Source organism: Phocoena sinus, chromosome 19 (genome assembly GCF_008692025.1).
Source record: "Phocoena sinus isolate mPhoSin1 chromosome 19, mPhoSin1.pri, whole genome shotgun sequence".
NCBI lineage: Eukaryota > Metazoa > Chordata > Mammalia > Artiodactyla > Phocoenidae > Phocoena > Phocoena sinus.
Window position 1 is genome coordinate 30,388,320 of NC_045781.1, and position 25,682 is coordinate 30,414,001.

General features: G+C 39.3%; 2 protein-coding genes across 3 annotated transcripts in view; one reads left to right on the forward strand and one right to left on the reverse strand.

Moving 5' to 3' along the window:
* OGFOD1 (2-oxoglutarate and iron dependent oxygenase domain containing 1) overlaps nucleotides 1-10,029 on the reverse strand; it is a 37,982-nt gene extending 27,953 nt beyond the window's left edge. Inside the window, exons 1-4 of the mRNA XM_032613503.1 lie at nucleotides 9,767-10,029; nucleotides 7,872-8,017; nucleotides 3,800-3,846; nucleotides 750-850 (exon numbers count right to left, since the gene is read on the reverse strand). Coding sequence (XP_032469394.1) covers nucleotides 750-850; nucleotides 3,800-3,846; nucleotides 7,872-8,017; nucleotides 9,767-9,920 — 448 coding nt within the window. The 5' untranslated portion in view covers nucleotides 9,921-10,029. The remainder of the gene's footprint in view (nucleotides 1-749; nucleotides 851-3,799; nucleotides 3,847-7,871; nucleotides 8,018-9,766) is intronic.
* Nucleotides 10,030-10,174: 145 nt separating this feature from the next.
* On the forward strand, nucleotides 10,175-23,932 carry NUDT21 (nudix hydrolase 21). 2 transcript variants are annotated; one of them, XM_032613506.1, is made up of 7 exons: nucleotides 10,175-10,447; nucleotides 13,400-13,600; nucleotides 14,464-14,527; nucleotides 17,093-17,182; nucleotides 21,528-21,603; nucleotides 22,258-22,372; nucleotides 23,651-23,932. In XM_032613506.1, exons 1-7 carry the CDS (start codon nucleotides 10,332-10,334, stop codon nucleotides 23,670-23,672), a joined length of 684 nt encoding a protein of 227 aa, XP_032469397.1. In that variant the 5' UTR covers nucleotides 10,175-10,331; the 3' UTR covers nucleotides 23,673-23,932. The 2 variants fall into 2 exon arrangements, with proteins under 2 accessions (XP_032469397.1, XP_032469396.1); XM_032613505.1 differs by having other exon boundaries at nucleotides 10,208-10,447; nucleotides 22,258-23,930.
* The last annotated feature ends 1,750 nt before the right edge of the window (nucleotides 23,933-25,682 follow it).

The following is a 25,682-nucleotide window of genomic DNA, read 5'->3' on the forward strand; positions in this document are numbered from 1 at the left end:
AGCCCCTCTGTGTCCCTTGTTTCTTGTTTATATAAAAAAAGACTTCAGTGTCCCGGGCCTCCCCCAGGTTACAAAGAGCAGGCTCAAGCAGTTAATGATTAGGAAACGAGAGTCACAGGACTCCTAGTTCCTCCTGAAGGGAGAGAGGTAAGAATCTGATGCATATTTTTGAGTTGTTCTGCAGAAACTAAGAAACCCCCTCACCACCCAGGTGGAGGATGGCAATTATGTGCTGACCACAAGCACACAGACCCCAGACTTCTGGCTGGAACCAGAAGGTCAGTAATTGAGATTCCTGAAACATCATTCTGTTCCCTCACCACCAACCAATCAGAAGAAAGTTCACAAGCTGATCATGCATCCAAAAACCCTCTCCCCTGTCTTTAAAGACCCTTCCCTGAACTGGGGAGTTCACATTTTTTGAGCGTGAGCTGCCCATTCTCCTTGCTTGGCGTCCTTATTTTGCTACAAACACCGCTGTCAAGAGTTTGGCTTTGTGTGCCTCGGGCACACAAGCCCTTGCTTGGTTACAATATGTTCATAGTCCCAAAGAGAACCACTGCCTTACACCTTCCAATAAGATGGGCATTTCTATACATGAGCTGGGTCAGACTGTACTCATCAAGAAGATCCTCATACTATGCAGTGACACGAAGTCTAGGATTTTAGAACACTGACAACTGTCTTCCCATCATCATTTAGTTAAAGCCTTTAAATCTTAGTGACAGCAAGATTTTAATCTTTCTTACCTGAGAATTCATATTTAGCACAGGACATGTCAATGGTTGATTCCAGGTCAATCTTTGAAATGTCTGAAAGCCAAGCCCGGAAATGTTCAAACAGAATATTCCTAGAAATGTAAACAAAAGATAACTTGTTACACCATAATGTGGGCTCCACTTGGATCTATGCCACAACTATTTTTTCCTGGAGGTTTTGGTTTATTTAAGATCTATTCTTGAGAATGTTCCTCACTTTAAACTTGCAAAGTTTAGGAGTAACAGTCCCAGAGAAATAAATATAAATCTCTCTACTGCAATATATTTTTGCTCTACTGTTTTCTTTTCTTTTCTTTTTTTTGGCTGCGCCATGTGGCATGCGGGATCTTGGTTCCCCAACCAGGGATCGAACCAGTGCCCCCTGCAGCGGAAGCGCAGAGTTCTAACCACTGGACCGCTAGGGAAGTCCCTCATCTTATTTTTCTTACTCTTAAATTTATAGTATTGCCTTATCATGACAGTGATCTGGCCTTTGTCATAGGAATACCAATGTTCCAGCCCGCAGTCACTGATTTGTAGAGCTGTTTTTCAGCACCAATACTAGCACTGTTGTTTAATGAACACTTGGGTGGGTGACACTGTTGTAGATTAAAATAATGGTGACTATTATGCTAATTGTGTAATAATAAACTCTTTCACAGAAGTTCTGATATTAACAGGATACCAAAAAAACAAAGATGGTTGAACATTTCCATTTACCAGCTAAAGTGGCTCTGTATAGAACTCTAACACAATTTAAAACTTACTCAGTTGGCAGTCAACTTTGAAATTATGTTAACTTTGATGAATTAACATTTTTATGTCAATTATATCTCAATAAAACTGGAAAAACATTTTTAAAGGGTTTATGTTAGTTCAAATTTTGCACATGAAGAGACAGTATCTTTTGGATCATTCTAGTCCAAATGTACATCACTGAAATCCCCATAAAATGCAATTGTACTGTTAATAACTAGATACCAAGTCTCCAGGTTGATGCCCTGAAATTTTATTACCAAATATCTTTTTACACTGTATGCTACCCAATCCAAAAAATTCCATAAAATATTGTGCTTGGTTAGTCCAAACAAAAGTACCATGTAACTTTTATAGGCAGAGTTGCAAATTAGACATAATAGGTCAGCATAGCAAACTGCTAAACCAGGCTTCAGGTAATGTAGGTGGTCAACATTTTTGCAAAATCTTGAATCTTGATGTTTTATGTAACTAGTATTATCAAAGCCTTCACTCCCTCTGTTACTGGTAACATCAGCTTCCACAAATTTATTCCATAGAAAGCTCTTTCTCTAGTTACCCTATGAAAGTGTCACGACAGGGTTATTTTCTGCCATCATTCTCATTTGTTAATTGTATTCATGAGAGAAATCACAGAACCCAACTGCGAAATAAAGAGATCACCTTTCGGTAAAGACCAAGGAATTCCATCTCTCATACCATCTGGCTGTTATGTGTTGGATACAGAATGTAACTCAGTCCCATAGGAAAGAAATACTTACCAGAGGTGTGGTATGAACTAATGAGATAGTGCTTTAAAGCATGGTCTAGGGGGAAAAAAGGTCTAAAATAAATATGAAACATTATGAGTTACAGTTAACACGTGAGCAATACTTCAGGATTTAGAAGAAATAAACTCTGCAGACTGCTACCATTTATGGAAATATTGCAGAGAAAAAAAGAATGAGAAAATATAACATACTGTATAGATGAAAAACAGACAGCTATTACAAAGTAACATGGGCTTACTGTAGCAAAACTAGGAAAAAAACCTATTATAAGTAAAAAGAAACTTTAAAAAACCTGTAGTCCTACTAGCCAGATTTAAACATTCCATCCTTCCAAGTCTTTTCCTTTGTACATACGTAGGTATCCAAATATACGTCTCTTTTTCCATATGGGATCCACCATGTGTGCTATTTTAACTTTTCTCTTGATAAGTTCATTTCATCTAGCCTAATATGCCTTTGCCTGCAAGAAGTATCATCATTTTATACATCACTTCAAAAAATGGATACAACAACAACAAAAAAAAATGGATACAACAATAATTGTGTGAGACACTGAGTCTCAGAGAGGTTAAAATACACACACAAAAAGTACCTTAGAATGATGAAATAACTTTACCATACTCATGTGTTAAAAGTCACACACATTGGGACTTCCCTGGTGGCACAGTGGTTAAGAATCCACCTGCCAATACAGGAAACACAGGTTCAATCCCTGGTCTGGGAAGATCCCACATGGCGCTGAGCAACAAAGCCTGTGCGCCACAACTACTGAGCCTGCAAGCCACAATTACTGAAGCCCGTGTGCCTAGAGCCCGTGCTCCACAACAAGAGAAGCCACCGCAATGAGAAGCCTGCGCACTGCAACAAAGACCCAACGCAGCCAAAAAAAAAAAAAAGTCACATCATATTCAACGATTGTATAGTTTTTCACTTTGTTTTGTACCAGTAGCTATATAAATCTTGATGGGTGGGCATTTAATTTGTGATTTTTCACTGTTAGAAACACCATCAAAATAAACAATCTTGTATAGAATTTTTGAGCACACCCTTAATTATTTTCTCAGGATAAATTCTTATAAGTGGAATTACACTACAAAAAGATAAGCATCATTTTAAGGGTTTTGATACACCTTTCAAAACCATCTTCAAGATTGCGGCACTGTATAAAGGTACCTACTCCTCTGTCAACACTGGAGTTTTTGTTTTAAATACTTGCAAGCTAACATGTGAAAGATGGTATCTCCAGCGTCAATTTGTTTCCTTGATTACTAACGGTTGAACATTTTATCATTGAGAACTTGGGCGCTGGAATCAGACAGACTTAGGTTTATCTCTTAGTTCCCTCAATTTTTACCTAGTTAACTTTGAAGAAGTTACTTAATTTCTCAGCGTCTGTTTCCTCCTCTACAAAAGGGGACAATAACGCCAGCAAAGGTTGTATGACATAACATTTAAAACACTTACTCCTCTGTCTGGCACATATTATACACCCAACAAATATGAGCGCTTGTTTACCTTAAAGCACAGATGTGAGGCTCTCTTCTCTTCTTCAGATCATCAGACTTGATCATGAAAAAAAGAAAAAAAAGGATTTCCTTCATAAATCAGACACACAGAGGAGACTAGTTTAGGGAACACCCTGGCACTAAAGCATTGTCATTAAGAGCCTGGACTCTGAAGCCAAACTCCCTGGGTTTCAGGTATGGCCCCTCCATTTGGCAGCTCTGTGACTCAGGCAAGTTACCTAGCCTCTCTGTGCCTTATTCATTCAACAAATACTTACATAGTTATTACAGTGGGACTTATATTCTTGACGGAGAGGGACAACAAACATAAAAAGTCGATTATCAGTATAAAAAAAGGTGACAAATGTCGAGGGAAAATAAAGCAGAGTACGAGGGACCAGAAGTGCTGAGAGTGGGGAAAGGTTTACAATTATAAATTTGGTAGCCAGGTTAGACTTCACTGAGGTGAAGCAAAGGCTTGAAGGAGGTTGGGAGGTGTACCAAGGGAATATCTCAGCAAAGTGGATTCAAGGTCCTGAGTGTGAAGAATGCCTGGCCTGTTCAAGAAACTGCAGGAGGCTGTGCAGCTGCAACAGCGATTTGGGGGAGAGCAGCAGGAGAAGGGGCCAAAGATGCAATGGGAGCCTTAGAACCACTCTGGCTTTTACTCAGAGAAATGAGAACCTTTGGAGATTTGGGGCAAAGGAATAATATGATCCCATTTAATTTTTAAAAACTGAGATAAAATTCACATAAAATTTACTATTTTAACCACCTGAAAGTGTGTATTCAGTGGATTTTTAGCATACTCACCTGCTGTGCAACTATCACCACTAATCCCAGAATATTTTCATCACACTAAAAAGAAACCCTGTACCTATCAGGCAGTCACTCCCTATCCCACCCTCCCTCCCCCCAGCTCCTGGCAACCACTAATCTACTCTGTCTCTATATGTTTTGCTGGTCATTACATATAAAAGGAATCACACTATATGTGGCCTTCTGTGTCTAGCTTCTTTCACTGAGTATGCTTTCAAGGTTCATCCATGTTGCAGCAGTACTTAGTACTTCATTCCTTCTTCTGGTTGAATAATATTCCATTGTATAGACGCACCACATTTGGTCTATCCATTCATTAGTTGACAGACGTTGGGTGTTTCTACTTTTTGGCTATTATAGATAATGCTGCTATAAACATCTATGTACAAGCTTTTATGTGAACAAATGTTTTCAATTCTCTTGGGTCCATTAACATTTCTTTTTTTTTTTTTACTTTAATAATTTTTATTTTTGGCTGCATTGGGTCTTCATTGCTGCACACGGGCTTTCTCTAGCTGTGGCGAGCGGGAGCTACTCTTCATTGTGGTGCGCGGGCTTCTCATTGCGGTGGCTTCTCTTTTTGTGGAGCATGGGCTCTAGGCACGTGGACTTCAGTAGTTGCAGCATGCTGCTCAGCAGTTGTGGCTTGTGGGCTCTAGAGCTCAGGCTCAGTAGTTGTGGCACATGGGCTTAGTTGCTCCACGGCATGTGGGATCTTCCTGGACCAGGGATTGAACCTGAGTCCTCTGCATTAACAGGTGGATTCTTAACCACTGTGGCACCAGGGAAGTCCCTCCATTAACATTTTAAAAGAACACAATGGCTGTAGGTGGGCAAGGGTGGAAGCAAGGAGACTGGTTAATATGCTAAGAGGATAATCCTGGTGAGAGAAAAAGATGGCTTGGATCAGGTGTTGGCAGTAGAAGTGGAAAGAAGTGGGCTTTTCTGAATATATTCTGAAGGTAGAGCCCACAGGATTTCCCAATGGACTGGAGATGAGGTATGAGAGAGGAATCAAGGATAACCTCAGCCACTGGAAAGATCGTCGTGAACTGAGATGGGGAAAACTGCAGGTGGAGCAGATTTAGCGGGAGAAGATCAGGAGTTTAATTTTGGTAAGTGTGAGACACTTCATAAATATCCTAGAGTAGAGGCAAAGCCATGAGACTCTCTGCAATCTGTTTGGAAGTGATCCGAAGGCTAAGCCCTAGAGTACTCTGTCATTAAGAAGCCAGGTACAAAAGGAAAACCTACCGAAGGGAACTAAGAAGGACTCACCTGTGAGGTAGAAGGAAAATGAAGAGAGAGGATGGTTTCCTGAAAGTAAGGGGGGGGGGGTCGGGGGAGAGTCTCCAGGAAGGAGGAGAAACAAAGTAGGTCAAATGTTGCTGAGAGTCAAGTAAAACCAGGCCTGAAGACTGATGACTGGATTTACTAATGTGGAAGTTGTGAGTGACCTTAACAAGTACAGTTTCAGTGGTGTGTAACAGGTGAAAGCCTAATAAAGTGGGCTTAACAGAGAACAGAAGAGGAATTTGAGACACTATACACAACTCAGAAGGAATGCTAATGTCAAGGCGAGCAGAGGATTGGGGTGATAGCTGAAGGGGAAAGTTAGGTCAACAGCATTTTTTTCCTTAAGAGAAGGAGAACTAACAGCTTTCTTTCTTTCTTTTCTTTTTGGTATGTTGAAGGGAATGATCCAGAAAAGAAGGAAAACCTGATGTAGTTTCTTTATCTGTGAAACAGGAACCAGTAATTTATCATTATAAGGATTTAATAAATATAAAGCACTTAGCATGGCATAAAGCATGCACTCAGTAATGCTTTAAAATACAGAGTATCAGGCTACTCCTAATGACAAACTTGGTTAGGACGACTGGAAGTTGTTACAGACCCAATTATCAAGTCAATTCACAACACAAGCAAAGAAAACGGGATATAAGTGAAGTTTTATGGGACAGGAGACTGAAAGCAGGTTTTATATTTACTATCTTAGGATGAAGAAGTTCAGTCCCAAAGTGAGCATAGTAAAAATTATTCACAGCAGAGTTTCACCAAGCACCCATGGGGATCTAAAGTAATGGCTGCTTCTTTTTCCTCTCATTACCCGGGGTCCTTTCTATTATTTTGCCTCTCACCGACTTCACAATTAGAAGTATTTTCATCTACCAAATTGCATTAAGTAAAAACCACTTTGATTTCTCAATTTCAGTAATCAGATGCATATAGACCCAAATCAACAAAAGAGGCCTAGTGTTATCAAAGCTGATGTAATTACAAAGGCAGACAACCATGGTTTTTAATTAACCTATAGGTTAATTAAAATCTTACAACTTTACTATGGATAAAAGTTATTTTTCATTAGATTTTCTGAATTATTAACAGTAACGTCATTTGTGTATTTAACCTAACTTGGTTAATTCAATCATATGTATAAGGCCCAAAGACAGACCAGGGAACACAACCAGCTCTAGTGTAAAAGAATAAATGCAAAACAGAGAAATTTGTTACTCTTTTATCCCAGATAAAAAGAAATCAGTGGGAAATGGAAAGAAAACAAAATAGTTCTTAATCTTCACTTTTATTTTATTTTTTGTGATTTTAAAGGCTGATGTCCTTGAGGTTCTATAATGATTTCTAAGAGTGATGTACGCCATGTACTAAAAGATATCCCCCACAAACTGGGGAAAACAATGACCTATATGTTTTTATACCTAGACTGGGCCTGTCTCCTAAGAGTAGGAAAACCAGCCTTGATTTTGAAACAGTCTTTTCTGCCAAATTCAACTGTCCACCGATTTAAAAAGACTAGATCTAACTCTCTGCAGGACATACTGCAATACAGAAAGCCACCTAAAACAAAGACATGAACTCAAAAATTTAAATGGTTATTACCTTCCAACGTACTACTCTCTTCATTATACCACTCCCCAAAATGTACTTATCCTTTTTGTTTATAATGTATTTACTTACCGGCTTACTGTATTTTCTGACTATCTTTCACCATCACTATCACCTCTATTATTTTAGATTTTAAAGGCTTTCAGGGTAGGAACTGGCAAAGACTTCCATATAATAATTAAAGCACCAAACACATAGTTAACACTCAGCTTATGTTAAATAAATGAATGCTTTTAACATCAAGGCAAGGACCCTCAATGGCAAACCCAAACTAAAACCTCAAGTCTAAAGGTATTCAATGATTTTATAGAAAATGAACTTCTGAAGTGGAAAAGCTAATGTGAAAGGGCCATAAATACCTGCTGGAACTTATATAAATCATTATACTTTTCATGGAAGTCCAAGTTCAAAAGTTCCTTCTGAAGTCCTTCCAAGAAGTTTTCACTTTGGATGAAGTTTGGGATCACACAGTGAAGAAAGGGGTCCATGTCCATGACAATGGCTTCTGTGGGGAGGAAAGCATTATCTGTGACTTTTCCCTTTTGTATATATATATATTTTTTTGCGGTACACGGGCCTCTCACTATTGTGGCCTCTCCTGTTGTGGAGCACAGGCTCCGGACGTGTAGGCTCAGCAGCCATGGCTCACGGGCCTAGCCGCTCCACAGCATGTGGGACCTTCCCGGACCGGGGCACGTACCCGTGTCCCCTGCATCGGCAGGCGGACTCTCAACCACTGCGCCACCAGGGAAGCCCCCTTTTGTATTTTTGACCTGTGAGCAGCACAGTAGAGAGAATACAAAAGGGATGGTCGTGAATTTTCAGAAATCTAGTACCTAAAATTTAAGATTTGGGGGAAGAATTATAGGCTCTTCCTTTTTTTTTTTCCTCCACTTAATACTACTTTTTAAAGGTATTGTGCTTAAAAATATTAGTCCTTAAGATGAGTACAAATGATGTCACTAAATTAAGATTTCTGCTCTTTTGGGGGTTTTTTAGTTCAACGATTACTTATTCAACTGAATGTATTGTACAGTCTTAATTCATTTCCCCCCAAACTTCAAATGAGAGTAGCAAATTAAAAATGAGAATAACAATACTGGTAGCCAATTTTTCTTCAACCCTTTTTCTTTGCCTAAGTTACTGCTAGAGGAAGTTATAAAATACATACTTCTTAAAAAAAAAAAAATCAGGTCAGGCATAACCTCCTCTAACTCTTTGAGTTTTACCTCAACGTTTTACCCACTGCTTCTGGTGGGACAGATTATGTACCCCTCTAATACAAACCACCACCACCTCCCACCAGTTGCCAGGCACTGTGGTGCTTTAACATGCATTATCTCACTTAATCTTCTCAACAGTTCTAAGGTAGACGTCATCACTATCTCCATCCCACACATAAGGAAACTGAAAAGTCCCTGAGTGTCCAGAGCTTACAGTCCAAACACTAAGCTACCACTTTCTATGTGCATCCGGGACACCAAGGACTCATCTCTTAAAGCACTCAACCACTGAAACAAAAATCATGGCAAACTTTAGAAGGGAAAGCATGATGCATTAAGCAGAGTTCTTATCCTATAAGGTGATATTTGAAGCTGAGGCTGGAATCATTTGATGAAGGTTCCTTCCTTTGGTCAAAACCACGTTTACCTTCATGGGTCACGTTGTTGAACTACAGGCCGGCAAAACTGAGTAAGCTCAGGTGCCTGCTATCTGGCAGCTCCCAACAAATGCTCTGGCTACGCTATCATGGGACAAACGAGCGTTACCTTCGGAGGAAAACCGCAAAAGCCCTCGACTATGTGTCCAAATGTTTACTGGTCCTTACTCAGAAAAATATGTATTGATGCATACATACATTAGCTTATTAATCACACTCAACATCTTTCCGAGGGAAATACTATTAGTTATCCTACTTTACATAGTAAGGAGCTGAACCCATTGCCCAACGACCCACAATCAGTGAAGAAGATTCTACCTCACCTCTAATTCCAGAATTTCCATGAACTTGCATGCCCTGTACTTTCCGAAACTCCCTGGCCTTCATTTCTTCCTCTTCTAGGTTTCTAAATCCAAACTGAACTTGGAAAAGGGACAGCAGGCCAGGCAGGAGAGTCGGAGGTGGCAAAGTCACGCTCTCTCCAAGAGCCTCTTCCCCTGTGGCCTCGCTGCTCAGGAATCGGCTAGAGTGCCAGGACGTTTTCAGAGGCCCCCGACCCGGCGCTGCGCCTCCCCCCTCACAGCACCCGCTTACCGTGGCGGAACGGCGTCCTGCGACTCCAGGCCTCAGCCACCTGCTTTTTCAAGGTTTCCTCCGTGACAGCATCCGAAAACTTCGCCATCACCTCCTTCTTTCCCTTTTTCCCAGCCCGGCCCGGGACGGGCTCAGCAGGCCGCTTACCACTCATCTCCTCGCAAGCTGCAAGACACACGTCACGCTAACCTAGCGGCTCTTTTCCTACGGAGACTGCAATTCCCAGAATGCCTCATTTCCCGTGTTTCTCCACCGCTATCTAATAGGAAGTACCCAAGTAAAGGGAGGCGGACCCCATACCCGACTTACCAATGGGAGCTCCAGATATTGTGGCCATCCCAGCAGCGATTGGATCGATGTTGCTCGGTCGGGCAGGCCACCGCCTCTCTACTTCCTGCCGCCAGAGGCTCTGGCTGCACTTCCGGCGTACGTACGCCTCCTCGGGCGCTTTCTTGTTAATGGCGGGCGGCGGTTGCTGAGTGGGTCGCAGATAACGGCTGCCCGCACAGGGAACGTCTCCCTGCCACTCCTTTTCCGCTCGCCGCTAGTGCCCGAGCTCGCCAGCATGTCCGTGGTGCCGCCCAATCGCTCGCAGACCGGCTGGCCCCGCGGGGTCAACCAGTTCGGCAACAAGTACATCCAACAGACCAAGCCCCTCACCCTGGAGCGCACCATCAACCTGTAAGTGCGGCCTGGCCCTCGCGCGCTGTCCTGTCGGCATCCCCTTCGTCGTGAGCGCCCCTAAAGACTCCAGTTCTCTCCTTCTGGCGCGCCCTCGGGGGATTCCGCTTCTTCGACCTCCAGCACCACGGGGCTAGAGTCCTAGTTGAGAGGGTTTTCCCTTTTCTGGAAAGATAGCTTGTTCCCATGTCCCTGCATTCAGTCATTGTAGGAAAACCCCCTTTGCTGTGAACTCATTCTTTCCTCACCTCTCCGGAGATAAGCGGCCGCAAACCGTGATGTTTATCCTTCAGCATCGCGTGTATGGTATCGTATTGTGTTTTTATTTGGCACGAGTGGTATAACGTAGCATCGATTTTGCAGTTTTCGCTTTGCTCTAATAGATTTCGAGATCTAGCTATAATGCGCAAGTTTAGTTTTTTTCCTCTGTTGCTTTATTGCGTTTCAGCTCCTGAATACACATTTTATTCGTCTGCTGAGGGCTATCTGGCTTCCCCCTATGCATTCACGTGTCTTCCCTGCCGCAGCGACAGGATCCAAGCGCCCAGGAGGGCCCATCTTGGGAGGGGGCTGCGGCTTTCATTGTGGTTGGGCTTTCAGACCGTGGCGAGGACCACAATGAAGCTCCAGAGATCCCATTGCGGGCTGCGTTTATTTTCAGCATCTTTCTGTTTAAGCTCTTCAAGCCATTGCATTTCGAAGCCGCTCTCAAAAGTAACCTCGCTGTGACAGGGAATTGACATTCGGGCTGTGTCTTGCTCAAGAAATTATGTGTGCTTTTTTTTTTTTTTTAATCACCTCTGAAAGTTTGTGAGGCACCGTGGTGCTGACTCTCATGGAAGAAAACGGCCAGTTTATGCTGGTCAGTATTTAAAGGGTGCAAGGATTTACTGATACTGGTGTTTCAGTAGGACACTTTAGGTGTTTCTCTATTTTATATTCAAATAAATGAACTTTCTTTCCTCAAAAGCGATTTGAAATTGAAAAGATGGTTATTGTTGTTTTAATTGACAAAACAGGTACTGGAAATTTAGGTAATAAAAATGTTGGGTTTATGAAATCTGGAACTAGTAGATATTATACAAGTTAATATCTTTAGCTATTACACTAACATAATAGCATTTTAATTTCCTATGATGTCTTTAGAAAAATCCTCGTAATATTCCCATGAAATGGGAAAGGCTAAATGTTTTTCTAAAAAATGTGAAAGCACAGCTTCTGGATTACTTTCACTGGTAATTACAACTAGGACTCACAATTTTCCCTTGATTTACCTTGATTATTGGATCAATTTGCATCAAGCCATTATATGGAACTAACGGTGAAAATGTTTTAATTTTTGCTCCATTAAAGTTATGGGTTAATGGATTGCAGTACTTTTCCTCTCCTATATAAACACAGTATTCAGAAATGATCGTGTTGTGAACTCAGTTCACGTGGGTGAGTAATGGTCTGAATTGAAAACAAGTTCTCTCTCCTCCAATATATTTTATTAGGAAGTATTGTATGAGATATTGCATGAATGCTTACTTTGTAGTCGGCACTGGGAATAATGCTGGGTATACAGGGGTGAGGAAGTAAGGTGCAGTCCCCGCTTTACAAAGCTCACAGTATGATGGGAATACTATAGATGTATCTGGGCTGGCACTCTCATTTCACAGCTGAAAATTCTTATATTTCATCTTGATGGCATCTCGTGATGGGAGAGCTGGCTTTTACAGTAGAGATGTGTTATAGCTGTCCTTAATTCTTTCTAACTCAGGTTGTGAGAACTAAATGTTAATATGTATAAAGCATTTTCTTTTTAGTTGCAGGGCACACAGTGCTGTGTGGGATTGCTGCTGCTAGTGATGAAGATGTTAGATTTAGCGCTGAGTCTACTGGGGAAATTCTTAAAATCTTTAAAGCATCTTGGAAATAGTTCATTTTAGTTATTTTAGAGCTGCTTCACTTATGCCTAGAATTTGGCTTCTGGGATTAAAGTAATTTTTTAAGTTTTGGCAACCTTGATTTGTTCCCCTTTCAAGAATAACTAAGTGGATTAGTTATGCTGTCGTTGATTTCTAATGCAGGGTTTTTTGGTAGACTAAACGCATTGGGGACAGACAGGTGTGGCCAAAGCATTCTTGCTCAAAGGCTTATAACCAAAGGCTTCTTGTAAGTCTTATGATCGAGGGGTTACAAGGTAGTACCTGTGATGAAATATAAATATGAGTTTTTAAACTATCTTTAAGGAAAAAATCTTACTAGGCAAGAAGAAAACTGTCTTCAATATAAGTCATATTTTGAACTCTTGATAAAGGAGGAGAGAATATTCAGATTACATCTAGTGGGCAAAAGATTCAAATGAGGGGAAAGGAAAAATAGGGATACTGAATAGAATAAATGCAGAAGGCTAAAAGGCTTGGAAGGGAAAGAAAAGTTCATCTGAAGAAGAAAGGTATGAGAAAAGTCTGAAGATTGTTGACTGGGAGAAATAGAAAATAACTGGGGAGATGATGGAAAGTGGTGACTCAGCTTGTAGAAAAAGAGAGATTAACCATTAGCACCCATAAGTAATAGAATTTATGATTAGATTAGTAGAGGAACCCAAGGGCGCATTAGCCAGGCTGGCAGTGTTAGTGTAGCATCCATGATCTAAAGCCAGAGGATTACCAGTTATTCAGATAGCCACTCCTCTAAGCATTTAAGGGCTTTAAGGGTACTGTCATCTGTGCTTGAAAGTTCAAGTATGAAGTAGCAGCTTGTTCTAATGAAAACTCTGGCCTTAGAGTCCAAAGAGCTAGATTCTAGTCTCCACTGTTTTATTAACTAGTTGTTTAACTTTGGACATATCCTATTGTCTCTGAGTGTAATATATAAACTTTTTACCATGGTTTCCTTATATGTGATTGGTATCTGTCCTGCTAAGTTATGTTCTACAGTTCTCTGATGTTTGTCTTTGGATCACAGGTACCCTCTAACCAATTACACTTTTGGTACAAAAGAGCCCCTCTATGAGAAGGACAGCTCCGTTGCAGCCAGATTTCAGCGCATGAGGGAGGAATTTGATAAAATTGGCATGAGGAGGACTGTAGAAGGGGTTTTGATTGTCCATGAGCACCGGCTACCCCATGTGTTACTGTTACAGCTGGGAACAACTTTCTTTAAACTGTAAGTGTCATTGGAAATTAACAACTTTTAATAGGATTGCTGTTCTCTGCAGCTTTGGAATACAATTTTAGCTTTTAGTCATTTATCTCAACAAACACTGCTGTTAATGAAGTCTTTAGAAAGAGAAACTCAAAAGCATTTTTTTCTCCAGTGCAGTGCTCATTTATTGCCTAAGTACAAATCTGCATGTTTCTGTGTATTGTCGATGTTAGTGACTGAGCTTGATAGGAGCCCTATGAAACAAATGAGTCTGAGTTCAATTTCTAGGTGTCTTTGTAGCATCACTAAGAACAATTGATATTATTTCCTGCTTAGGATGAATAGTGTTTCCTATTCTTAAAATGGGTTACATTTTTATAGATAATTGTTTAGTTTTCTCATTTAAGCTCATAAATCTCTCAATACGTGTTTAGTCCACAACTATTTGACCAGACTGTACCAAAAAGAGAGTTCTCAAATACCTAGTTTGGAAATTTTGAAAAATGCCCCATTCTTAAGATCTAGAGAATGTGGGTCCACTGCTTTCTGGGCGTTTCTCGACTCCATTATCACCAGATAACGTCCAGAGAGAAAAGAGTGGGATGGACTGGTTTCCAGCAATTATGTGATGTTTATGTAGTGGTACCTGTTTTGTTTATTTAAAACTAGGGTTTGTGTACTGTTAGTCAGGCGACTTAACATTATGAATTCAGTTTTCTAGCACATTCTCCCCCTCCATTTGACATTAGTTTGCTTTGATTGCCTTATCGTGTGATACTGAAATGTGTTATGCAGTTACTTGATAGAAATAATTATTATTGTGTTTTTCCTGTTATCCCCAAATTGTATTAAGTTGAAAGCTGAAATTCTTAACCTTTATACAGACCTGGTGGTGAGCTTAACCCAGGAGAAGATGAAGTTGAAGGACTAAAACGCTTAATGACAGAGGTATTTTTCTACTTAACCACTTTGACGGTTTCATTAATGCTCATTTAAATACCATCAACTTAATGCATAATCAGGTTTTTTTATGTCTTGAAAGGGATGAGTTTATTTTAACTATTTAGTTTTCAATAAATAAAACTTAAACCTGAGAATCTTAGTGCAATGTTTATTTTCTGCAAGTTGAACTTATACTTACTTTATCTTAACGTTATTTTACATTGATATTGTATATACAGCAATAATGGTTAATGAAGCAACATTTACTGAGTACTGACTGCTAAGCACTTTAAGTGCTTTACATGCGATAATTCCTTTACTCATCATAACAGCACTAGGAAGTGGGTACTATTATTAATCCTGTTTTACCGATAAGGAAATTAGAGCACAGAGAGTTCAAGTAACTTGCTTGATGTTATACAACTAGTGTGTCGTGAAGCTGGAGATTTGAATGCAGGTAGTTCTATTCCAGAATAGGTGTCAATAGAATTTTGACAAGGGAATGATTCCTGTTATATACCTGTTTTCATTTTTGCCCATATCTTTTAGGCTTTGCCCAAGTTGTGCTACTTCTTAGAAGTTGTTCTAATGTCTGTCTCTAAAGACTTGGGGCCAAATGCGTATAGATGCTGGAGGTTTTTGAGATTGTAAGCTGTTTTCATTATTAAATATTTTTATTTTTTAGCATGCAGTCCCCCCACCCCCTTAGTTACAAAACTAATACATATTCTGTACAACAGGTTTGGCAAATACAGAAAGTAGGAGAGAAAAAGCTAAAATCACCTGTAATTCTACCACTTTGACCTATTGGTTTGTCTTTTTTGTATTTTTTTTTTTTTTTTTTTTTTTTTTATGCGTTACGCGGGCCTCTCACTGCTGTGGCCTCTCCCGTCGCGGAGGACAGGCTCCGGACGCGCAGGCTCACGGGCCCAGCCGCTCCGCGGCATGTGGGATCCTCCCAGACCGGGGCACGAACCCGTGTCCCCTGCATCGGCAGGCGGACTCTCAACCACTGCGCCACCAGGGAAGCCCCTTTTTTGTATTTTTTAAATGCATTACAACTCTTAAATATTGTGCTGTGTTTGGATTTTCATTTACATATGGTAGGTTGAACCTACCTGCTTACCTCAGCTTTTTCTCAGAACTCTACCGACAAGTAGTAAAGGGGTTTTAGAAAGGTAAAAATCCAGTAGGATTGAGGGAGTGCAAAATGAGATAGCAGCAAGAAAAAACTGTTAGAAGCTAGAAAGCAGATGAGCAAATCATAACTGACTTAGCCAGAACCTCAGCCCAGCAGAAGGGCAAGTCCAGGACCCAGCACTGTAGAACACCAGAAAGGCCAAGGAATTGGGGGTGCCTAGTGCCAGTGAAAGAGGGGGCATGCATGGACTGAAAACTGAATTGACTGGCAGTCTGTATAGGATTATTTATATACCTAGATCGTCTTCCCCACTGTGTACATTTAGGCAAATACTGGCTGCTGATTAATTCTCTATAGAGATTGAATCAGAAAACACTAAAGAATGAAAAAGTTGAGGAGGTAGGGAGAATACATGAAAGTTTACATCCTGAATAGGGAGACTTACAGACTTCTACCAGTTTAATGGAGGGACATTCTACAAAATACCTAACTAGTACTCCTCACAACTGTCAAGGTTATAAAAAATAAGGAAAGTTTGAGAAACTGTCACAGTCTAGAGGAGCCTGAGGGGAAATGCAAATATAATGTGATATCCTAGATGGGATTCTGGAAACTGAAAAAAGGACATTGGGTAAAAACTAAGGTCATCTGATTAAAATACAGACTTCAGTTAATAAGGAGGTATCAGTATTGGTTCATCAGTTGTGGCAAATGTGCTATCCTATGTAAGACGTTAAAAGTAGGGAAAACTGGGTATGGGATATATGGGAAGTCTCTGTACCATCTTTTCAACTTTTCTGTAAATGTAAAACTGAGATAAACTGTCTATTTAAAAATAAGAAAATGCTTTTAAAAATAGAGGCAAATATTGGGGGAAAACAGCTAAGAGTTGAAAGTTATAGCCAGTGGGAATGGTGAAGTGGGACAGGGAACTGTTCTTTCTCATTACGAATTTTTGACCAATTAAAATATATAGAATATAGCTTTGATTAAAATAACCTTAATCTTATGTTATACATATTTATAGAAATGAAAATTGTGAATATTGCACACTTATTTCTATAGGTTGGTTAGATGGGTGATTTACAAAAGCTACAGTTGATTCTAGAAAAAACTATTGTATGCCGTTGGCTGGTGTAGGTAATTGATCACCTTTGGTTTTCCATGCATAGCAAGGGCATAGAACAGATGTGTTGGTCCTCCATGGTTATGTTGATGCTAGACTGCTAATTTTGAACTAATAGTGTGTCTTGGGCAGAGTGACACATAATAAATAATAAACAAATTATAGAAAGGAAATCCATGTGGGAGGCATATTAGCCATTAGTCTCCATTAGGAGTGCTGCCAAAGATGTTTTCTTCACTGAAGAAGGATATTCATGGCTATGTATATTTAGTTGTTTACTGGCTCTATCATTTCTTTTTGACAGATACTGGGTCGTCAAGATGGAGTCCTGCAAGACTGGGTTATTGATGACTGCATTGGTAACTGGTGGAGACCAAATTTTGAACCTCCTCAGGTTAGTTTTCAGTTACATTTGCTGGGCATTTGGGGAAGTAGGAAGCTGATTTAATTCCAGCCATTTAAAAAGATCATAGTAGAATTTGACTTGAAATTTCCTTTCTTCCCTACTTAATTTAAATTTTAAAAGCCAAGCATTTTTTTCTTTTAAAGGAAAATTTCAAACATATACAAAAATAGAATAGTAAAAGTAAACAAACCTCATTACCTATCATCCACCCTCAGCAGTTAGCAACTCACGGTCAAACTTCACCAACCCTATCCTTCCTCTGACTGCTCCATTCCTGCTGCCCTCATCTTGGGTTATTTTGAAGCAAATCCTAGATATAATTTCAGTTGTAAATATTTTATTGTGCATCTCTAAAAAGTAAGGATCTTTTTAAAAACATAACCACAGTGCTACCATTATCATACTAAAAATAAATAATTTCATAATATCATTAAATGTGTAGTCACTGTTCAAATATCCCTGATAGTTTCAAATTTTATTTTTATAATTTGTTTGAATTAGGATAGTCTCTTTTTTAAAATTTATTTATTTATTTTGGCTGCGTTGGGTCTTCATTGTGGTGCGTGGGCTTCTCATTGCGGTCGCTTCTCTTGTTGCGGAGCATGGGCTCTAGGTGCGTGGGCTTCAGTAGTTGCAGCACGCGGTAGTTGTGGCTCACGGGCTCTAGGGTGTACCGGCTTCAGTAGTTGTGGCGCACGGGCTTAGTTGCTCTGTGGCATGTGGGATCTTCCTGGACCAGGGTTCGAACCTGTGTTCCCTGCATTGGCAGGTGGATTGTTAACCACTGCACCACCAGGGAAGTCCCTAGGATAGTCTCTTAAGTCTCTTTTTCTTTTGTAGGTTGGCTCCCTGTCTTTCTTTTTTTCCTTGTAATTTATTTGTTAATGGAGACAGGCCATTTAAAGTCCTTAGTGTTTTCATTGCTGATTGCATTCCCCTGTTATTATTGAACACATAGCTTTCTCCTCCGTGTCCTATATAAATTGCTTAGTTAGATCACGAGACTGGATTTGGGTTCAGTTTTTTTGCGAAGGGGGTACAAGGCTTGTCATAGGTGGTATATTATTTATCTATTGCTGTATACGTGTTTTCCCAGAACTTAGCAGCCTAAAACAACAGACATTTATTATCTTAGTTTCTCAGGGTAAGGCATCTGGGAGCTGCTTAGCTGGGTGGTTCTGTCACCCAGCTAAGTTATGGTCAAGTTCTTGGCCGGGATTGCATTATCTGAAGGCTGGACTGAGGCTGAATTATCTGATCCCAAGCTCACACATGTATTTGTTAGCATACCTCTCATTTCCTCCTGGGCTGTTGAACTGAAGGCTTCAGTTCCTTGTTGCCTGCTGACCGAAGGCCTCCCTCAGTTGTTGTGAGAGCATCTCCATAGGGCAACTCCTAGTAAGACAGCTGGCATCCCAGTCTGTTATAACCTAATCTTTGCAGTGACATACCATCACTTCTGCTGTATGCTATTGGTCACACAGACCAACATAGTACATTGTGGGAGGAGATACCATGAGACAGGAATCATTGAGGGTGATCTTGGAGCCTGGCTACCACAGGTGGTATTGTTTACTTCCATCAGGAATTTTCTAATGTCTGGTTGTTTCTTTTCATAATGTTAGTAGCTCATGGGTAATAGTTTCCTAGATCTACTAATTAATCAGGATTTGTGTTCCTTATGTAAAGAAAAACTTACCAATTATTTGTTACCCTGAGGTATAGTTTGTGTAGGAAGAAACAGATGCTTCTTTTCCTCTACTTACCGGTGTTCAGAAGAATGAGTTAATTTCTTAGCATCCTCCAAAGTCATGACTTTATTCAAAAAGAGAGTAAGACAAAGACTTGGGTGCAGGTAGTTTGTTTGGGATGTGATCCCAGGAGGCAGCAGAGTGCAGGGAAAGGGAGACCAGAAGCAGCAGTTTTTGTTTTTTTTGTTTTAAAAAAAGGGTACATAATTGATCTTATTACACCTGTGGGTAACTGGATTGATCCTGCTAAGGACCATGAGGGATGCACCTCAGAATTGTCTGTTAGAAGGATGGAAGGTCAGGGACTTCCATCTCCCATTGGATGAGGGTTGTAATAACTCCCTTGCCCTTTCATCTTGAGACCTACCACTGGTTGAGAGAATTTCCAGGGCTTTGGAAATGCTTTGAGGCTGAAAAGCAAGAGTGGGATGTTGGAAGCAAGCAAGGGAGCTTTTTGACACTTTAAAGCACAGCCTCCCTGAAATTTGAGGTGGGATGAGAAACCGATGAGAAGCACAAAAAGCATCTCTTGTTGACCTTTTAAAGTGTCGTTTGACCTAAAGGGTTTTAATATATTTGATGTGTTTTAATCCATTATAATGACTGCTAATGTTACTAATGCTCAAATTTTCCTATCTTTTGACTAATGGGAGCCTTAGTAAGTTGGATCCTGAATTCTTCTGACAAGGCTCTATGCCTTTGATAACTTCTTTGCATGATGAGATGTTCCAGGTCAAGAATTGCACAGAATATTAGCCAAGCAGAGGACTGTTGTGTTTGTTGTCTTCTGACTCTGGTGTAGCTGCAGGATAGGAAGAGAAGGTGCTGTGGAAGCTGGTGCTCGTGCTCACTACCTGAGAATTGTCTTGGCGTTAGGAAAGTATAATTTCTTCTGGAAATAGTGAAGTTTCTGGTCCAAAGATAAATAGAACAATTATTATAAACTTTGTTTGGTTTCTTGAACATTCCTTGATCTAACTGGCAAATGCTCAGTAATAATACCAACATTTTCCAGGCTACTTTTCTGAATACCCTCATTCACCTCCCCTACCACGGTTCTAGGACAGTTCTCTTAATTCACTGAACCCTAAGCTTGGCTCTGTTAGTACAAGATATGACATAAGGACTTTGTATTTATTTAGTAAATTTAGGGTATTGGTTAGGTGTCAGTGGGAAAAGAGCATCACACCATGTCCCTGGTCTTTTTGTATAAAGTGCAGTTGGCTTAAACACCAAGATGAGGAATGGAAAAGAAAGGCTTAAACAAAAAGGAACATATAGCCTCGAGTAGAAGAAAACTGGGGTAATGGTGGTCACTGGTTTGGCCATGGTTTGGGAACTTTTGTTGTATGTGAACCACAGGTCTCACTGTGCTGTTCAGGCTCTTCTCACTTCTTTGTCTCTGTTGCTGCCAATGTGCCTGGTTTTCATGATTGTGTAGGGTACCTCCAAAGTCTAGGATAACTGTCTTGATTCATTATACCCTAGGGATGGCTCTGGTACATAATTATTCTAGCCAGAGTACTGGTTGGGTGCCATTGGGACAGCATAGTGGGAAATAACATAGGCTTTTATAGTTAGATGAGAGTTGGATAGATTCAATTGAATCCTGGCATTGCTGCTTAGCTGTATCATCATGGGAAAGATACTTAGCCTCTCTGCACAAGTTCCTTACATAAAATGGGGGTGAAAATACCTCCTTTTGGCAGCCACTGTTTTTATCCTCCTTTCCCATTACGCCTATTTTCAGCACTTGTTAATTCCCCTGCCCTCAAATACTCTAAAAGAAAAGTAGATTTTTCTGAATGTATTATGGGGAGATGTAGGAGAGGTTTTCATTATACGCACACAGAACAAAAAGAAGTCTCTATCTTAGACTTGTAAAATTCTTCTTTCTTAGGTAGCAACCTTCTCTCTCTGATTCGCTTCACCCCTTTAAATTCTTCAAAATATTTTCTCATTTTTCACAAGCAATTTGACTTTGTCCAGCTGACAAAGACAGCTCACCTGGTGTTCCTGCAGCATGTGTCCCATATACGTGTGTGGTTGTTGTGGGGAGGAATGTCCTGTTAAATACCTCACGGGCTGTATTTAAACTTTTAATATAGTAAACATGTCCACATCAAGATTCTAGAAAATTTAACTTAGTGATATATTTTTAAAAGACAACTTTTATTAAAAACATTAATATCAGACTTCATTGTGTTTAAACTTCTCAAGCAATAAATCCTATGTGTACATATTTAATTGTCTTGAACAGTTGAATGGTTTACTACTTGATATTTTATATTTATTAAAGCATTTATTTATTAGTACATCTGTTAGGTACCAGATCCTGGTAAAGGGAAGACTAGAAAGGATTCTTCTTCTCCAAGCAGTTTACAGTATATTGGGGAGTAAACATGTAAGAAATAAATGAAGCCATGGTGTACATGTTAATATTTTGTTGGGGTTATGAGTAACTTGGTCTCAGAGGGCTGATACTTGAGCTTAATGTCTGAAACAGGAGAAGTTGGTCAGTGGAGGCATGGGAGGTATCAGGGATGTCTTGGCAACTACAAATTATTTTCTTGTTATTTTAGTATCCATATATTCCTGCACATATTACAAAACCTAAGGAACATAAGAAGTTGTTTTTGGTTCAGCTTCAAGAGAAGGGTAAGTTATTTTGTTTTTGAAGGCAGCCATCTAAAAACTTTTGCAGTGTAATTTCAAGGATACTTCTATTTGTGTTTTTCCCAAGTTCCTTGAATTTGGGGATTTATCATTAAACTAAAAGCACATACCATTTTTAGATTTACCTAGTTTTTCTTGGATCTGCCAGTCATGTTACAGGGAAAAGTAAGTAACTAGAGCCTAAAATACCAGATTATAATATTAATAACTGTTTAGCTGTTTGTATTGATTTTCACATTGTGATAAACTGAAAATTTTAGGAGACAGATGAATTGATTTTTATAATATAGTCTTTAGCTCTGTTGTGCATATTAACAAATAATTACTCCATTTTTTGTTACTTTTAAAATGGAATACAAAATGAATTAGAAGCTCAGGGGTCTTCTCCCCCTTCTCCCAGGGCCAGCACTCATAAGGTGCTCGTGGTTGTTAACAGCATAGATCTCTTTGGAGAGTCAGTTTCAAAGCTGTGACTATGAACTTTGCTTAAAAGACACAACCAAAGTGTGTTAATGAGGGTTAACTTTTTCCTCAAAAGTTTCTCAAATGTAAAATTGGTTATACTTTACTAGCGAAGTAGAAGCAATGATTATATAAGAAAATATAGAAAATGAATACTGTTTTATCTTATTTTAGCCTTGTTTGCAGTCCCTAAAAATTACAAGCTGGTAGCTGCACCACTTTTTGAACTGTATGACAATGCACCTGGATATGGACCCATCATTTCTAGTCTCCCCCAGCTTTTGAGCAGGTATGGAAAGTTGGATGTTTTGTGGTTGATTAGTCTAAACTGCCAGATTTAAAATAATCCAAGCCACTTGAGGAGGAACAGTTCATAAATTTTGGTCTTCAAGGAAACTAAGACAGAAGATGGATCCTTAGGTCTTGTGCAGATTAAGCCAAAAATTAAATATGACTGTGTCCTCAGACCCTAAGTTGCAGCATGACATTCTGGTGTTTGTGCATCTGTTCTTCCCCAAATCTGATATTCTCTACAGTTAAATTTGAAGTCTTCATTCAAAGAAGAGATGGTAAAATAGTAGTCAGCAATGTATAATAAATATGAGGATAATAAATATGATGGGAGTTATGTATATAAAAATGTGGAGAATTGAATCTCTAGGTATAATACATATTCTCTTTCCATTTGGAAATCTATTCAGGCCCAAGTTGGGGCATGTGGGATTAAGTCCTGAATTTTTACATGGAATTTGATTTTTTTTTTTTTTAAGGCAGATGGAGTGATGAGAAATGTGTGTTGTTTTGTTTTTTAAATTGACTTGTACTGGTTGAGGTCCTTGAGTCAATCAGAATAACATAGTGGTTAATAATATGGATTCTACATGGATTTGAATTCCATCTTCATAGCCTTCTGGCAGTGTGACCTTTGACAAATTATTATACCTGTTTCTTTATCTGTAAATGCGGATGGTAGTCCCAGCTTCATAGAATTGTTAGGACTAAATGAAATAATACATATAAAGTGCTTAGAATAATGCCAGGCACCTGGTAAGTGCTTAATAATTGTTAGTTTAAAAAAAATTTCAGTAGTGATTTTGGCCTTCTATGAAAGCTTGTTTAGTATGAAATTGGTCTTTCTATTTTGGCACAGAAATCAGACTTTCTCTTTTGCTCCTCTGCTTTGGTCTGCTGATGGGTTACACGGTGAAGTATGGGATATGAAAAAAGAGTCATATTATTCATTTTTTAAACACTACTTATCAGGTAACAGGAATTGTGCTGAGTGGTCAGAATACAATGAGGTATAATAACTTTTCCTTCCCTCAAGGAAAGTGGATAATTAATCAAATTTACACTCTTAAAAGTTTTTTAAATTGTGAGTATTCAGCGATACAGTTATTTAATGTGTAAGATGTGACAGGTGGAAGAAAAGGGTGTCTCTGTGTAGAAAATGCCCAAAATGTCAAGGGAGGGTTGAAATGTCCAAATAAATTTCTTTATCAACTAAGGTAGAAACTATGTAAATAATACTGTTTTTAATAAAGATATTGTTCTTTTTAAAATTCAGGTTCAATTTTATATACAACTGAATTCCTGCGCAGCAGAGAAATAAGGGAAGCCGTCTCTGTGAGCACAGCTATACACAGTGTAGAGTAAACATGCTAGAAAAGGTTTTTTCGTTTTATCTCTTCCCCAGTCCCTAAATTACCACCTACTTTCTGTTGTTTGAATGGTAAAGTTAATATGAAAAATGTGATTGTGGTATAAACAAATGTGATAATGTTTAATTTACTTTTGATTCTACTCATAATTTTTGTACAACATTAAAGAAAGTGTACTTCTTTCTATTTGTTTTTTTGTTGTTGTTTTGTTTTTTAATTTCACATTAAACTTGTAAAATTCTTACAGGCAAGGATTGCTTTTCCCCCACTAGGCAGGTGAATGTTAAGAGACAATGGCAGGTTTAGGTCAATAAAGTTTGTGGGACCCTTGCTCTGATACCATTCTTGGGGGTATACTCCAAAACCGTGTTGCAGATCTTTGTGATGAGGATCTTCTGTTACTTTTGGGAGCTAGATTTGCTTGAGTGAGTCCAAGGTGCAACTCCTGTACCAGTTTTACACGCTTAATGAGTTGTATTACAGCAGAACTGCCAGTGTATTACTGACTAGTACATTTTATACTAGTATCACTAGATCTTACTTCACAAACAACAGATCCTAATTAAACAGACGGGAAACTATTAAAATTGACTAGGCTGGGGAAAGTTTTGGGCATTGGTATAAAAAGAGAGAGATCCAGCGCTCATTAGGACCCTCCCCCATAATGCACAAATTCCAACATTTGTGCTGTTGGAATTTATGTATCTTAGTTATTCTTACAACCGTGGTAAAATGGTGATCTGTGAAGGTGAAAGAAGTTTCTAAAAGTGGGTCTGTTACGTTTTGAACTCTTGGATTGTAAAGTCAGTTATTTCAATTGACGTGAAGTTACAGTGAAAGAGATGAAAATTTGGTTTTAACAAGTGACACAAAGCCTTTTCAAAAATATTTTGGAATGATCTGAATCAGAATTAGATTTTGTCAGCCTAAGAGAAAAATACCAAATTAAAAAATCTTTTAAAAACACTGCTAAATTAGGATCAAATTTGAGGGAATTAAAAAATAAATCTTAAGGCAAAAGAGTTTGCTGGTCGTGTTATTGCTTAATGGTATATTGTGTATACCTTATTACAGATGATTGACTGTAGGTTTAATGTAGAGGAAATCTTGTAAGATGCAGCTACTTAAAGAAAAGAGATTGACACAGTTAATGTTTTTAATAGATAGAAATGACCTTTTGGTTAGTTGTACGTCTTTATGGTACTGACCACAAGGCTGTTCTCCTGAATATTGGGTGATGTGAAAGATACATCATACATTATTCCCTATTTAGACTTGAGCACATCAGACCAAGAGCAGTTGAGCAATTATGTTTATAAACATTCAAGTTTATTTAGTTGAGGTCCTGTCAGATCTTCACACAATTACATATCTAATAGTGACTATAACTGTGCCCATGCTTAGTAGTAGGTGAGCACCGGTCTCCAGGACCAAAAATGACCAGGGATCTCCTTTGAAAAAGCCCCTAATTTTGTGGACAGTCATCCTCCTTCAAGTGTAACAGTTGCCCTTCTGGTTTACATTCACTTGTTTCTAACTTAACTGTAATTTTACTGGTGAGCTCACTGATTAATCCTACAAGATTGGGGAAGGCAGAGATGGAGATGGCTCGATCTAGCCCACCTTCCATGATTGTTTCTGGAATCCAAGTGAAAAGCTGCAGTGATGACTTGCAGGTGTGTTAGCTCCTGTCATTTGGGGAGAGTGAGGAGAGGCAGACTTTTTCTTGGTGTGATTTATAAAGTGCTGTCAGTAAGGAGTGTTTGAGTTGAAGAGTCATCTGATTCGAGGCCACTTGTGTCCTTTTGTAACTTAAGCCTTGACCTAGAAATTCTTTCTTGAGCATTACTTCCCAGTTGTATAAGTGCTTGAGTCAGTCATCCATACCCTGGGGCTTAAGTGAGAAAAACAGTAAGTTGGCTGAGCTAATAACTTTGG